This window comes from Sciurus vulgaris, assembly GCF_902686455.1.
Source record: "Sciurus vulgaris genome assembly, chromosome: 14".
NCBI classification, from domain to species: Eukaryota; Metazoa; Chordata; class Mammalia; order Rodentia; family Sciuridae; genus Sciurus; species Sciurus vulgaris.
In genome coordinates, this window is record NC_136475.1 from 25221306 (window position 1) to 25235116 (window position 13811).

Below are 13811 nucleotides of genomic sequence, written 5' to 3' on the forward strand. Positions count from 1 at the left end.
GTGGCTGCATCAGTGTAGTATGCTGATTTTAAGTCCTTTGGGTATAGACCAAGGAGTGGGATAGCTGGGTCAAATGGTTGTTCATTCCAAGTTTTCTAAGGAATCTCCATACCACTTTCCAGAGTGGCTGTACCAATTTGCAACTCCACCGGCAATGTATGAGTATTGTCTTTACACCACATCCTCGCCAACACCTATTGTTGCTTGTGTTCTTGATACTTGCCATTCTAATTGGGGTGAGATGGAATCTTAGGGTAGTTTTGATTTGCATTTCTCTAATGACTAGAGATATTTAAAAGGTAGAATCTAAAAGCTATGATGAGCAATTGTGCAGGGGAGGAGGGAGGGTGGGTGAAGAATCAGAATGGAGGATGGCTGAGGTACCTACCTTGACAGACCCAAAGTTTAGAATGCTATTAAAACTAGTAGAAATTGCAGAAAATCAGCATGTCTGAGAAAGAATGAAAGTGATTTGGTCTAAAGCCTATTTGACTTTGGAACACGGTTATCTGATGCATGCAATACACTGAAGATGAAGTTTGGGAGGGTCGGGTCTGCTTCTCAATAATGTAGAGGTGACTGAAGTGTTCCGAATGGAGGAAGGCACACTGGAAAGATGCAAAGGGCGCAAAAAGAGGATCAAGGAGAGACTCCGACCCTGACACTGATGGATCCCATGATAGAAAAGAGGAAAGCAAATGACGGGATGGTGGAAGGAGCAGCCAAAGCAGAAATGGGACAAAGGGATGTCACAGAAGTCAAGGCAGGAGAGAAGGTCCAGAAATAAGAGAACAGCAGGACCAAAAAGCCAAGTCAAGTCAGCAGAGCCCTGAGAGGCCCGGTGTAGGAAGCTCACTTCCAGTCCCATTACCCTGGGTTATCCTTTGAAGACCCTGAAGCCAAACTGCAGAGAGCTGAGCTATGACCGTAAGTGAGGAAGTGGAATCAGAAAGCGTGGGATTCTCTTAAGAGAGGTAAAGAGGAGGGCAAGTGCAAGGTCTCCATTTATGAGGAGGGAAGAGTTAAGGGGAGAATTTTATGCTTATATTTCTTTGTTTTGTTAGTATTGGGGATATTTGACCCTACTTACCAACAAAGAAGGAACAAACTGATAGGAAGAGATTGAAGTCTGAGATAAAGAAAGACTATTTGATGCAGGAAGGTGGAAATCAGAGCTAGAGATGCTGGTCTTGGAAATAATATGATAAGAACACATTCCTCCAGGATGGATGGAAGGAAGATGGGGTGAAGATAGCTATTAGAATATGGAGGGCTGGCAGCTCCAGACACCTACTGCCTTCTGGCTTCTTAGTGGACTGGGAAGATTGGTGAAGGTCAGGGAAGATGTAGAAGATTGACAAAGATTTGAATGGCCACAGGAAGGAAGAGGGAAGAAGTTGACTACAGCCGAGCAAACAAAAACATTGAATTCCACCGATACTACTACAGGTTCAAGAAGAATTGGTTTTGAGTTGAAAAACTTTTCTGTTTAAACTCCTACTCAAAAAGAGAAAGGAGGGGCTTTGGGGATTGTTGGGCTTCTTCCAGATTTGAGGAAGGCGGCCAACATGGTAAGAACCTATTTTGTACCTGAATCCTTTACTGAGCCCTAATCACATGGCAGGAGGTATGCGAGATAAAGAGGCTGTGACTCATACAGCAAGAATTTCTCAGCCTAATAGTCACCCAAGGAGGCCACCAACATCATCTGCATATACACTTGATCTATTTTAAAATGAGTCAGGAAATTTCCAATAGTAAAGGGCATTTAATTTCCCAAAACACATATGCTTGTTTATACACCTCCCTTTATACGTGCCTGATATTCCTTTACGAAGAGACTGAATCAAATTTAAAGGTGTGTCGATTATGAAAAAGGTAAGTGAGATTGCTTTTCTAGAGAAACACCCATGACTACCAACTAAAATATTAATTTACTGGGAGGAGATCAAGGATAATGGAACAGACGGGTGGAGAAAAGAGTAAGGAGCCCCGAGATATTCAGGGAAGTATCGGACCCAAGAGAAAGGGCGGTTTCAAGTGGCTACTGGTGAAGATGAAATCCCTATAACATCTGCAGCCCAGTGTGCAGCAAATGGTAAGTTCCTGATTAGTAGGATAATTCTGCCTCAATTTTTGTCTCTCATTGTGGTTAAGTAAGAATCTGAATGAGAAATGTTCTAAGGAAGTCTCCCCATGGCCACTGAATCCCCACTTCACACCATTTGGATCTGCTACTACTCTTAGGCTAGAAGGTACAGCCTTCCTTCCCTGTGTGTCTGTTAGTCTGTCCCACAGGTCAGTCAGAGATCTATCTGCTGCAAGGAGCCTCTGCAACCACTCCAGCTCAGAGAGGTCACGTGCTTGTGAATATTTGTTTCCGCTGCCAATGTGAAGAAGTTGCAAGGCATAAAGGAAAGAGCACAGGCTCCTACGTATGTAAATTCTCTGGTCCCTTGTTACCTGCCACGTAATCTGGGACCAGCTACACAGTGTCTGAGAACCCACACTCTCCTTACCTTTCTTTGGTATCCATAATATTGATGTGTTGCCTTCCATCATAATCCATGATGTGATTTGCACAGTCCAATACAAATGGGAATAGGGACCTCATGTTCAAAGAGCAGGAGGGAAAAAAAGCTTTTTCCTTTCATCCATACATTGTGTCTCTTGACCTGTGATGATGCTTTTGATTTGTCAATTGATGTCACATTCCCTTGGTCCTCGGGATATTTGGAAGGTGAGTGCATATCCTCAAAGGTGTCTGCAGCTCCAGCCTGCAACATAGCATGTAGATGTATATTCCTAGCCTTGACCCTTCCTGCACCAGAGCACAGACCTTGCAGGACCATGCTTGTTACCTGTCCATAAAGCTCACATGGCCTTTTAGACAGATTTCAGGAACGTGGGGTATGAGCACAGGTTCTTTCATATCATTAAGTGTTTCATAGATACCTCTTATGCTGAAATGGGGCCTCATTAGCTGGTGCTAATGAATTGCTATCAATTGATTGGTTTTCAATATGAGAAAATGAGTATATGGTTGTAGGCCCAGGTACCCATTGCTGAGCAACTGGGAAAAAAACTTCTCTAGTCTGAATGAGGGGAGTTTTGTTTTGTTGTTTTCAGATCCAGTGGCTCCTCTAAAGGAAAAGCACTCCTGAACAAGTCCCAGTGGATGCAGTTTCTTAAGCATTTTCAGGAACAGGAGACTGGGAGTGTGGGGAAGAGAGCAGCTGAAGAGTCATACAAGCTCAGAACTCCTCCGGAGATCCAAAGGCTCCATCCGAGGTCTGTTCTTTCAGAAGTGAAGAGTACACATATGTGTACATGTTCTATTTGAAATGTAGAAAAGGAAATCCGTTCCGAGCAGTCACTCTGCAGAAAACAAAGATTCACAAAATCGTGCTTCATTATTCAGCGGACTTGGGGCAAGTCCTTTACTTTGGCCTCTTCTGCCAAGGAGACCATGGAAGACAGTGTCGTGTGGGGCCACCAGGTCCTCTCAAGCCTCTGGCTCTTCTGTGGTGCTGCTAGCTCCATCACTCTGGTGGCCACGTGGGACCAGAGTCTCATCTTTCAATGAGTAGTGCAGACCTCTCCAGACCTGAAGGGTAAGACTGAGTGACTACACTTTAATCACCAGTGCCTTTACACCCTTGTCACCAAACTGCTTCAGTATGAATGCTGGAAAGGTAAGAGTGATATTATTTCTGAAACTGCAGGGTACTTACAAAGCTACCTCCTATTATCACTTTGTGATTTCTATTCCTCACAGGGGTGCATTTTCTCCAAATCCCTTTCAGAACAGAAATACTTAATGGGTTTGACCATTCTCCACAATGATGGAAAATAGAGTTATTGATCAACATTCTCTTCATCTCTACTTTCGTATATTTTATACCAATAATGAAATCACTCAGGAGACCTTCTTTTAGCAAGATTTTTCCAAACCCTGTTTAGACACTGTAGCACTCAATGTAACAACTAATCTGAGGCATCGTATATCATTGTTTGTCTCCGAGAGGATCCAGACTGCTTGGCGAATGCAATTGGACAGGCTTATACAAGCAGCAACAGAAAGGCAGATTTAAATGTATTCTGGAATGCAATGATCCCAGAGGAAACAGCAAGAATAAAAACCTCAGAGATGCCTCAAGAAAGAGCTCCCTCAAGTTTGCTGTCATTTGAAAAGAATTTTCTCCTCTATACAAAAACAACTACATCGGAGGTTTGGATTTTCTGGAATTAGCAGCTTACTAGCACTAATGATTAAAATGTTATTTTACATGTTCCTATTGCTGTTTTTTAGATGTGTCATTCCTGGCCACAAGGACATATGAAGGATTTGATCCAAGTATACCATTCCCACAAATGCCACGGTTGTAGTTCCAGGAGCTATTGGCAGAGTCTTAGCTATAAACTGGTAAACCCAGATACAGGAGGGGACAGAAATTTGCCCAGACATAAAATATGTTCAGACTTCACAATAAGCCATCTAACTTGGACCTTCAAAAAAAAAAAAAAAAAAAAAAAAAAAAAAAAAACCAGCAAACTGGTGCACAGATGAATCAGAAAAATAATAATGATAATAACAATAAAGGCAAGGTGAGTGAGACAGAATCTCTGCATGAAGGAACTTCCACATTCAAATACATCACAGCAAGAGACTAAAGCCAGCTAAGTCCTAAATACTAGAAAATGGGGCAAGAAGTCCAGGAAGACAAGATAGCTAAGATATCAATGACTGCCAGGTTCGCCCATTAGCAGGCAAATACAGCAGAGGGAACCCAGAGTGAGAAGATTTAAGGACAACAATGTGTCCCCCAGATAAAATTTCCTTTTACTTGGAGGGTAGGGGAGATTGAGGTGGAGAAAGAGAGAGAGAAATGCAGAAAGCCTGATTTCTATGGGAAAGCTCCAAGTCTCCCTTCAGATCAGGGGCATGAGCCGACTGTGCATGGAGTTCTTCTGGTTTGTTCCAGACAAGGGGAGTTTTCACTTAGTGCGACACACCAGGGTGTGGAGTACGATGAAGCCCTGGGCGTGTGTGCACTGTGAGATAAAATGATGATAGGGGCTTGTTTTTTGCATGGCCCAGCACTAACCTCTGTGGGCAGGGCAGACCTGTTTACCTATGGACTGGTTCACCCCACACTAATCCCAGGCACTGGGGGGCTGCACTAAGGTCAGACTCCTTCCAGGTACCATCACAACCAAGGGACAGCAGCACCTCTCAAGCTAACCCCCCAACACAGAAGAGGATAGATAGAGTGCACTGTGTATCATCTCCTTTATACAATTCAAATATTTTAAAGGGACCTAAGCATCATGTGTCAGAATATTCTAAGTCCTGTGGAGGTGACAAAAACAAATTGACACATACTGTCTTCCTCCCAAAAGGGCATGAAACATAACTCTCAGGGCAAGAAAGAGCAGGAGAGTTGCTCATACTTCATTAGGACTTTTAGCTCTGGATGAGACCAGGACTGAAGTGAAGGCCGGTCCCTGTCCCCTGCCACACACACTTGCACACCCACCATTCTGATTTGGGGAGCTATTGAATTAGCAATATTGTATAAAGGAGGAAATTCTTCTTTTTTACCCATAGGAAATCTAAAGCCTGGAGGGGGGAAAATGACTCATTTAAAGGAGGGAGAACAGAATGTAGTAGGTCTCCTGACTCCTAGCTTCAATCCAGGATGCCACCTCAGTGTCAGCACCAATATTACTTCCCTAAGGAAGGTGCCCTTAGAAATATTAACAGGTGTTAGGAAAAGTAAATAAAAGAAAAAGGAACACAACCAGGTTGCATTGTTAAGTTTAGAAGAATCTAGATGCAACAATGGGCATAGATTTCTCTCCTACAGATTTCTAAGCACATTCGATATGCAAATGTGAATTGTCCATCTCAAAGAGGGAAACCCTGAACCCTATCTATCTATCTATCTATCCATCTATTAATCTGTCTAACTATATCTCTCTGTCATGGAGTATCTGCCGAACCAGCATTTCACAGGTCCACTACAAAATATGTCAACCTCAAGTCACGGGTAAGGTATGACCTGCAAAAAATGTACTGGGTACTGCAAAGATAGACTAAGATGACAATTCAAGGCTGAGCCTAAAGACAGAGGCTAGACTGCCTACTCTTTAACTTGCAGTGTTGTGACAGTTCCTAAAGTAAATGAAGACCGCTTCATACGTCTGCCCCATGTCCCAGGCTTATTGATCTTTGCAGTTAATAGTAAGTTTGAAAAGTTTTGGTGCATGCATTAAAAACATAAGCAATATCTTACTAGAACTGACCTAATCTGCACGTATGAACATTCCAAAAGAGATGTTGATATACAAGCTTCAGATCCATGGAACTCTGTCTTCTTATGGCTCCAATCTAGGTACAGGGGACAATTGCCAGCACAAGAAGGTTTCCAAAGGGGAAACTTCTGATCAACAATTAATGAGATACAATTTTTTTTTTCAGCAAATTAGACTCACCAGCTTCAGTTTGTAGGAGAGAGCAAGAAAAAAACAAAACAAAAAAAAAAAAAAACTTTGATTCATCTCCATTAACTGTTTTGAGTATTTGATTGTTGGCCCAAATTTCACCTTTCTGAAGTGAAATTTCACTTTCTGATGAACATTTTATTATTTGAATGTAATTTCTGAAAATTAAATCGTCTAGAGGCAAATAAAAAGACAAAGATTTCTTTTATAACTCCTAGAGAAAAAGAAGGAAGTTTCCATCCTAGAAATGTGGAAGGAAGGATAGAGCTATTGGTATTTGAGCTAGGCCTTGAAAGGCGAAGAGCTCAGTTTGCTGGTTAGAGAACAGCAAGGGGCTGGCACTTCATGGTAAGAAAAGCACACACAAAGGCACAAGACAGGGAATATCTTCGACAGTCCAGGAATGTGGGAACTCTGGTGTCACTGGAATACAGTTGCATGGCAGAGAGGGCAGACAGAGCAGCAGGAACTGGAGACATTATTATAAATGACCATGGATGCCACTCCAGTGCCTTTGAACTTCACATTGAGGTCTGCCAGCGAAGGTTTCTAAGCATGGCAGAGTCATATTTATTTACATAATGCACTTTAGAAAGACAACCTTATAGGAAATGGAGAAAATACATTGAAATCTAAGAGACTCACAACTAGGGTGGTCAGTTACACAGCTGGAGTGAATGTTCTGTGAAGGAAGCTGTGTTCAAGGCCAGAGTCAAGTGGCATTTCAGAGATGCAATCCCTAGGTTCAGTCACTAACTGGATATCAGGGTGTGAAGCAAGTGCTGATAGCAGCCCTTGGGTTTTCTAACCAGATGTGTGGTACTATTATTGGGAGATCTCAAGGATGTAGACAACTGGATCAATTTGGTAGGAGCAGCTCATAAAACATGTTTAGCCTAAGCCAAATTATATTGGGGTCAGATAAAGACAAGAAGGAGAAACCGTTCCCCTTTCTACAGAAGCTGGTCTCTAGAAGGCCAGATGTAGGCATAGTTTTTCATCTGTGGTCTTGTTTGGTTTTAGGGATTATTCTTTTTCCAAATCTGAGCAATGTCAATGTATAAAACACCCACACCCGTGACTCTGATTGGACCAGAAGTTATCACAAATCATACTGAGTTTTTTGTGATACCTTCAACTTCAACAGGTGATGAGTCAGATCAACTCCAAGTCAAAGTGCCTCACAGGTTGCTGCTTTGAAAGGCTTCCTGGTATGCCAGGTCATTCGCAGATACACGAAAAGGAGAAAGATAAGTCTTTGACTCCACCTGAGCACACCTATTTTGAGTAGGGCTGGTCAGGTACAAATACAAGAAGGCTGCTCGTCCCAGCCCAAGCCTCTCTGCTCCTCTGCTCCATTGCAATCACAAAGACATGAAGCTCACAGTGAGTAGATTTTTCCTTTTGAACTTATTACCTTAAAACTGAAGACTGTTAATATTCTGATATGAGGGTCTGCTTTTTATAGTAATATCACCATAACAGAAAACTTTGAAAAAAATTCTCTTTCCTTTTCATGGATCATGGTCTTTATAGTTAACCTTCTCTATATACCTGTTCAGGGCTCTACATAGAGCAAGAAGTCCCTAAGTTTTAGGAAGTGACTGATCTTTCACCATTCTTGGACTCCACCTTTTAACAAAACTCCCAAGCATGTTCCAGCCAGATAAAAAACTAATTATCAAAATAACTGGATAGCGACTTGCTGTCACATTCTGCAGCATGTAATGAATCTCTATGGAAGGAAGGTTTGCCCTGGGCCCTGTCCATGGACATTTCTTTGGGAAAACATGCAAAGCACGAAGCTGGTGCCCTGTCTCACCTGCGGCTCCAGGCAGAAGTCTGGGAATGTTGAGGTGGATCTCAAGATTCTGTCCATGGTGTTCATAGTTCTCAGTTTCATGAAGCAATATGCAAATGGGGCTAAAATCAAATAAGCATTTCATGTTTCAACACCCCACACACTGGGGTATATTACAGCAAACTCTGCTTTATAATGGGGTTGCAAATGTAAAATGCTTGTTTGGAAATAAGTCCTTTTACTACCAGCAAGAGAGGGGAGGGACTCCAGACACAGGTCAGAAGATCTGATTTCTAGTTCTGCTATGAACAAGAGGTATGATTTTGACCAAGTCCTTAGACTCTAAAGTTCAGTTTCCTCATTTGTGAAAAGATTATGGTATACTAAATGTCCTCTAAAACTTCTTCCGCTCCTGACTTTTTAGGAGTGGGGGGGTTGAACCCAGGACCTTGTGTTTGTGAGGTAAACACTCTACCAACTGAGCTACATCCCCAGCCCAAAGAAACAAACTTTTTAACTCCTACTTAAACTAATAAGAAAAATGATACAAATTTCCTAAACTAATGAAAATGATAAAAGAGTATTTCCACTGTTAGAAGGAAGTGTCCCTGATCGAATAGGAAAATTAACATTTATTTTTCAGATGTGATTGTTCAGAACTTATAACCATTTTCCATTATACTATTCATTTTAGAATTTATTCTTCCTCCTTTTCTGGTAAGGTTTAAATCCAAAATTCTAAAATTATGTATCATATTAATAAAATTACTTACAACTCATTAATAATTCTATATTATCATTAAAATTGTGGAAGATTAAAAAACAATGTACAGCAAGATGACTTACTTTAGTGGCACAAAATTATCGGAAATAGGGTTTATTTGAAGTTGAGATTTATGAAAAATGGTGTGAATTAGGCAAATACCTTTAGGGTATTTTAGAGTAGCCTTTAGGGTATTTATAGTAACCTTTAGTAGAGATAATTTCTTCTCCAATTCCAGTTTCCTCCATTTCTGGTATTTTGAACAGTTAATTCTTTCCTTTGGGTATTTCAAAATCTTCTAAAAAGTATAAACATATCAATTCTATTTCAACAGGGTTTTACTTCTAAGATATTAATGTTTTAAATATGTTGTCTTTGGTAAAAATAAATTTGTAATATTTCAAATAACAAAAGAAAGAAAATATGCAAATTTAAAAGAAAAGAAGAAAACACAGATCACTCTTCATATTGGTCAAATTGTTGCGTATTTTTCACAAACTTGGATAGAGGAAGAAAGGAGAGGGTATATCATGTCACTGATGTCATTTGTGATTTCAGATGATCCCTGTTGGACTTCTTGGACTCTTCCTAGCATTTGCTTTTGCTGACTATGTAAGTCTCACTTTTTACGGTTTGTTATCAAAATGCATTTGCAAGGAAATGTGGTATTAAATCCTTCTTAATTTCTTATAAACTCCAGAATATCAACATCAATGATGATGGCAACTCTGCCGGAAGTGGGCAACAGACAGTGAGTGTCAACAACGAACACAACGTTGCCAATATTGACAATAACAACGGATGGGACTCCTGGAACACCCTCTGGGATTATAACACTGTAGGTAGCCAGTGTGCAACGCCCATGCTTTAAAAATGTGGTCTTTTTTTAAGCAAAAGTTAATGTGCCAGTTAACTAAAAAAAAAAAAAAAAAAAAAAATTAAATACAGTAAATTCTAAGTACACATAAGCAGAATAGTTATTTGTGTATGGTTCTGGGGATCAAATCCAGGCCTCATGCATGCCAGACAAGAGCTCTACCACTGAGCCATATCCCTAGCCACAAGCATAGTAATTAAAAGTGCCTATTTTCCTCATCCAATTTAACTTGCTAGATATAACTACTATTAATAAGTGTTGCACAGTTAGTTAAAATGCAAACGAATGAACAGCTACTTGGTTCCAATAGGTTCAAAGAATAATAGGAATATGAGACAAATTCATCTTTTGGCCTCACCTGCAGATGCCCTCAATAATGATCAAAGACCTGTACAATAATACCAATACCAATAATACCTGCCAATCACCTATCACAGTCTTCCATTTCCTTCTAAAAGACAGAAGTTGACACTTCACTTTTCACTCCAAAGGATCAAAGGGAAAAACAGAAAGATACTTGCCACTATTTAGGAGATCCAACTTCGCAATTAGCAGCCTTGCATTTAACAAACTTAGTACTTTCAAAAAGTAAATTCTTTATTATTTCAGTTTTATCATCTGATCAATCAGAAAACTAATTCCTGTCTTACCTGTCTCCTTGAAATGTCATGAGGATCAAAGGAAACTAAAATGTGAGAGCTCTTGAAAGTTTATTTCAGTAATGCAGACATATGTTGCCCTTCTGCCAGAATTGAGGATAAAGCAATGCGTTAGATGCTCACTCTTTTCCCGCAAAAACCCCGCAGTTGATAAATGTCAGCAACAGATCACAGATCCAGTGCTCTTATCCCAGCTCATCTGATCATGGACTTCCATGTCCCTTTGCTGGTAGAACTGATCTCTGATAAGAAAAACTCCTTGGGGAGCATACACCTCTCCATCACCTTCTACCATCACCTTCTTTACCAGGGCTTTGCTGCAACCAGACTCTTTGTCAAGAAGTCATGCATTGTGCATAAAATGAGCAAGGATGCCATGCCGTCCATTCAAGCCCTTGATGCACTGGTCAAGGAGAAGAAGGTAAAAATAAGCCTTTCTACTTTTTCTCACAGGAAGACTTACAACTCCATTAAATACTGAGGAGGTCACATTTCCCTCTTGATCACAGTGTCATTAGTGCATAGCAAAAGTGGGGAAGAGCACTTGATAACTGCCTAAAGCGAGACACCTTTACACATCAGTGTGGCTCACACAGGCCTCTACAGAGCTGAACAGAACACCTGATGACCTTGACTGCTAAGGAACTAAGTTCCGGTTACATCAATTCAAGCCCTCAGAAATCCTCCAAAGATGTGTTTCTTGCAAGAGTTAATTAGGGTTATCAGATCTGGAAATAAATATAGAAGAGATCCAGTTAAACCTGAGTTTCAGATAAATAGTGGATGGTTTATAAGTATGTCCCGCAATATTTAGGATATGCTTATAATTAAAAAGGGGGGAAAGAAGGGATCCACAATTTTTTAAGTGTTTGCCTGAGTTCATATATTCCTATAACTGAGAGATAGGTAGCTTTTGTTGACAAGGTAGAGAAAATAAATCAACTACATTCCTGGAAGTTGATCATCATGGCCCAAGGATTCTAAGATGACCAAATGAGGTCCAAGTTTCAGAATAAATTTAGCCTCAGACTTCTGTATTTATGAGATAAACCAGCCAACACTCTGGGACCCTTAGAAATATGGGGATAAACAAAACTGGAATTGGCTCTTATTCATCTTGATTTCTGAAAAACCTACAGCCAAGCAGTCCCCCTGTTGGCTTTGTACCCCTTAAAATCAACAAAGCACTGACTTGCCACTCGTACTTTCTCTTTCTGCCTTTCTATGTGTCTTCTCCACACTCAGCTTCAGGGTAAAGGACCAAGAAAACCATCTCCCAAGGGTCTGATGTACTCAGTCAACCCTAACCAAGTTGATGACCTGAACAGATTTGGAGAAAACATTGCTGGCATGTGCCGGGGGATTCCAACCTATGTGGCCGATGAGATTCAAAGTGAGTTCCCTCCCGACTGTACACTCCAAGTTGGTGCTGGTAGAGTGATCAGACTATCTAGGGCATGTCCATAGAGGGCACCAGTCACCCAGGAATGTTAACAGGGATACCCTTTGTTAGCACTCTAAGCCAGGCACTGTTCCACATGTTTTGAATGTGTTAACAATCTTACATTACAAGTTCTATTGTCAATTCTGTTTTATGAATGAGGAAACTGAGGCACGGAAAGAGGACCCAAAGCCTTTGCCTGGGTCAATCCCAAGCATTTTGGTGCTGGATTCCGTGCTCTTAAACTTTATGGAATACTGCCTTTCAGGAGTGGTTCTAGAATAAACTCCAGGCATATTCAAAAGAACGCATGAAATGGCTATAAATGAAAGAGAATGCCAATAGAATCTACTCCTCTCTATAGCTCAGATAATCACTTAATTTCTGGGTATTCAAAGAATATCTTACACAAAAACAAAGTGTCCATCTAGGGACCTAATCCCACAGCAACTTTCCAGATCTCTGAATTCAGTGGTTTTATTTTGATTGATAGATAGATAGACAGATGGATTGATCCTGAAATCAGTGCACAGCTAGTTTGGAAATTGCATGACATGTGCCCTTGGCCTCCCCTAAAGAGTTCTTGAACAGTAATTGATATGGACTTTTTTCTTTTTAGCAGGAGCATACCCGCCTTTTTACTCAGAAAAGTGCCTCAGTGCTAACATACTCTGGATTCTGAAAACTTCCTTCTGTGGAGAAATCGTGGAGAACTAAAAGAAACAATTTTAAAGACGTTCTGGATTTAGTCATCAGAGTATGCTATGTAGAAAATATGGGTTCTAATGTTTTTTATCATGTCATTCTGAAAATGATTTCTGCTAGTTTCATTCGGTTTCCTTAAGTTTCAATAAACCCATTTAGCACTGAATTCAGTTTATACTAACATTCCTTATGATTTCTATGTGGAAGGCACAGGATCATAAGTACCATGTAGTGGTGGCAAGTTGTTGGAGTGCACTGAACCCAACTGCTAGCCTTACTCAAAATCTGTCCCCTATAAAGAACCCCTTCAGATGCTTCAGATACTGCTAACCACAGCCCTGGGAATGGTTCCAAGACTGTCCAACTCCTCTGAAGGCTGCTCTATAGCTGGTGTGCAAAGCAACATTTCAGATCAGCAAAGACAAGAATCCACTCAAAGTAGCCTAAACCCAAAAGGAAGGTTTATTGCCAGAATGCAGGAATATCTAAAATAATCCAAGGGCATGAAAAGAGATTGAGATCAGGAGCTCTTATAGACACCAAGAATCAGGACTGCTTTCCTCTCTCCCTGAAGTCACATCTCTCATCTCTGTTCCTCTCTAAATTCCACTTCCCTCTTCTTTTCATCCTGAAGAAGGCTTTTTTGATGCTCCTAGCAGAAGACAGCTGAACCACAACATCCACTTTACCCCCACCCCCAGGGTACGTGTCTTTCCAGTTCAAGGGATAATATTTAAGGGTGAATCTCAATTCCAATTTTCATGACCCTGGGTGGCTCAAGAGTTCACAACTGATTCCGAGGTCCTTGATCCATTTTGAGTTGAGTTTTGTGCAGGGTGAGAGATAGGGGTTTAGTTTCATTCTGCTGGATATGGATTTCCAGTTTTCCCAGCATCATTTGTTGAAGAGGCTATCTTTTCTCCATTGCATATTTTTGGCACCTTTGTCTAGTATGAGAAAATTGTATTTTTTGGGTTTGTGTCCATGTCCTCTATTCTGTACATTGATCTACCTGTCTATTTTGGTGCCAATACCATGCCGTTTTTGTTACTATTGCT

General features: G+C 40.7%; 2 protein-coding genes across 3 annotated transcripts in view; one reads left to right on the plus strand and one right to left on the minus strand.

The window, feature by feature from the left end:
- GKN2 (gastrokine 2) overlaps nucleotides 1-13811 on the minus strand; it is a 62472-nt gene that overhangs the window by 22525 nt on the left and 26136 nt on the right. The window lies entirely within an intron of this gene.
- On the plus strand, nucleotides 7690-12913 carry LOC306643727 (gastrokine-1-like). Of its 2 annotated transcripts, none has more exons than XM_079109992.1 (6): nucleotides 7690-7893; nucleotides 9630-9683; nucleotides 9772-9909; nucleotides 10918-11028; nucleotides 11853-12000; nucleotides 12671-12913. In XM_079109992.1, exons 1-6 carry the CDS (start codon nucleotides 7882-7884, stop codon nucleotides 12763-12765), a joined length of 558 nt encoding a protein of 185 aa, XP_078966118.1. In that variant the 5' UTR covers nucleotides 7690-7881; the 3' UTR covers nucleotides 12766-12913. The 2 variants fall into 2 exon arrangements, with proteins under 2 accessions (XP_078966118.1, XP_078966117.1); XM_079109991.1 differs by having other exon boundaries at nucleotides 7694-7893; nucleotides 12668-12913.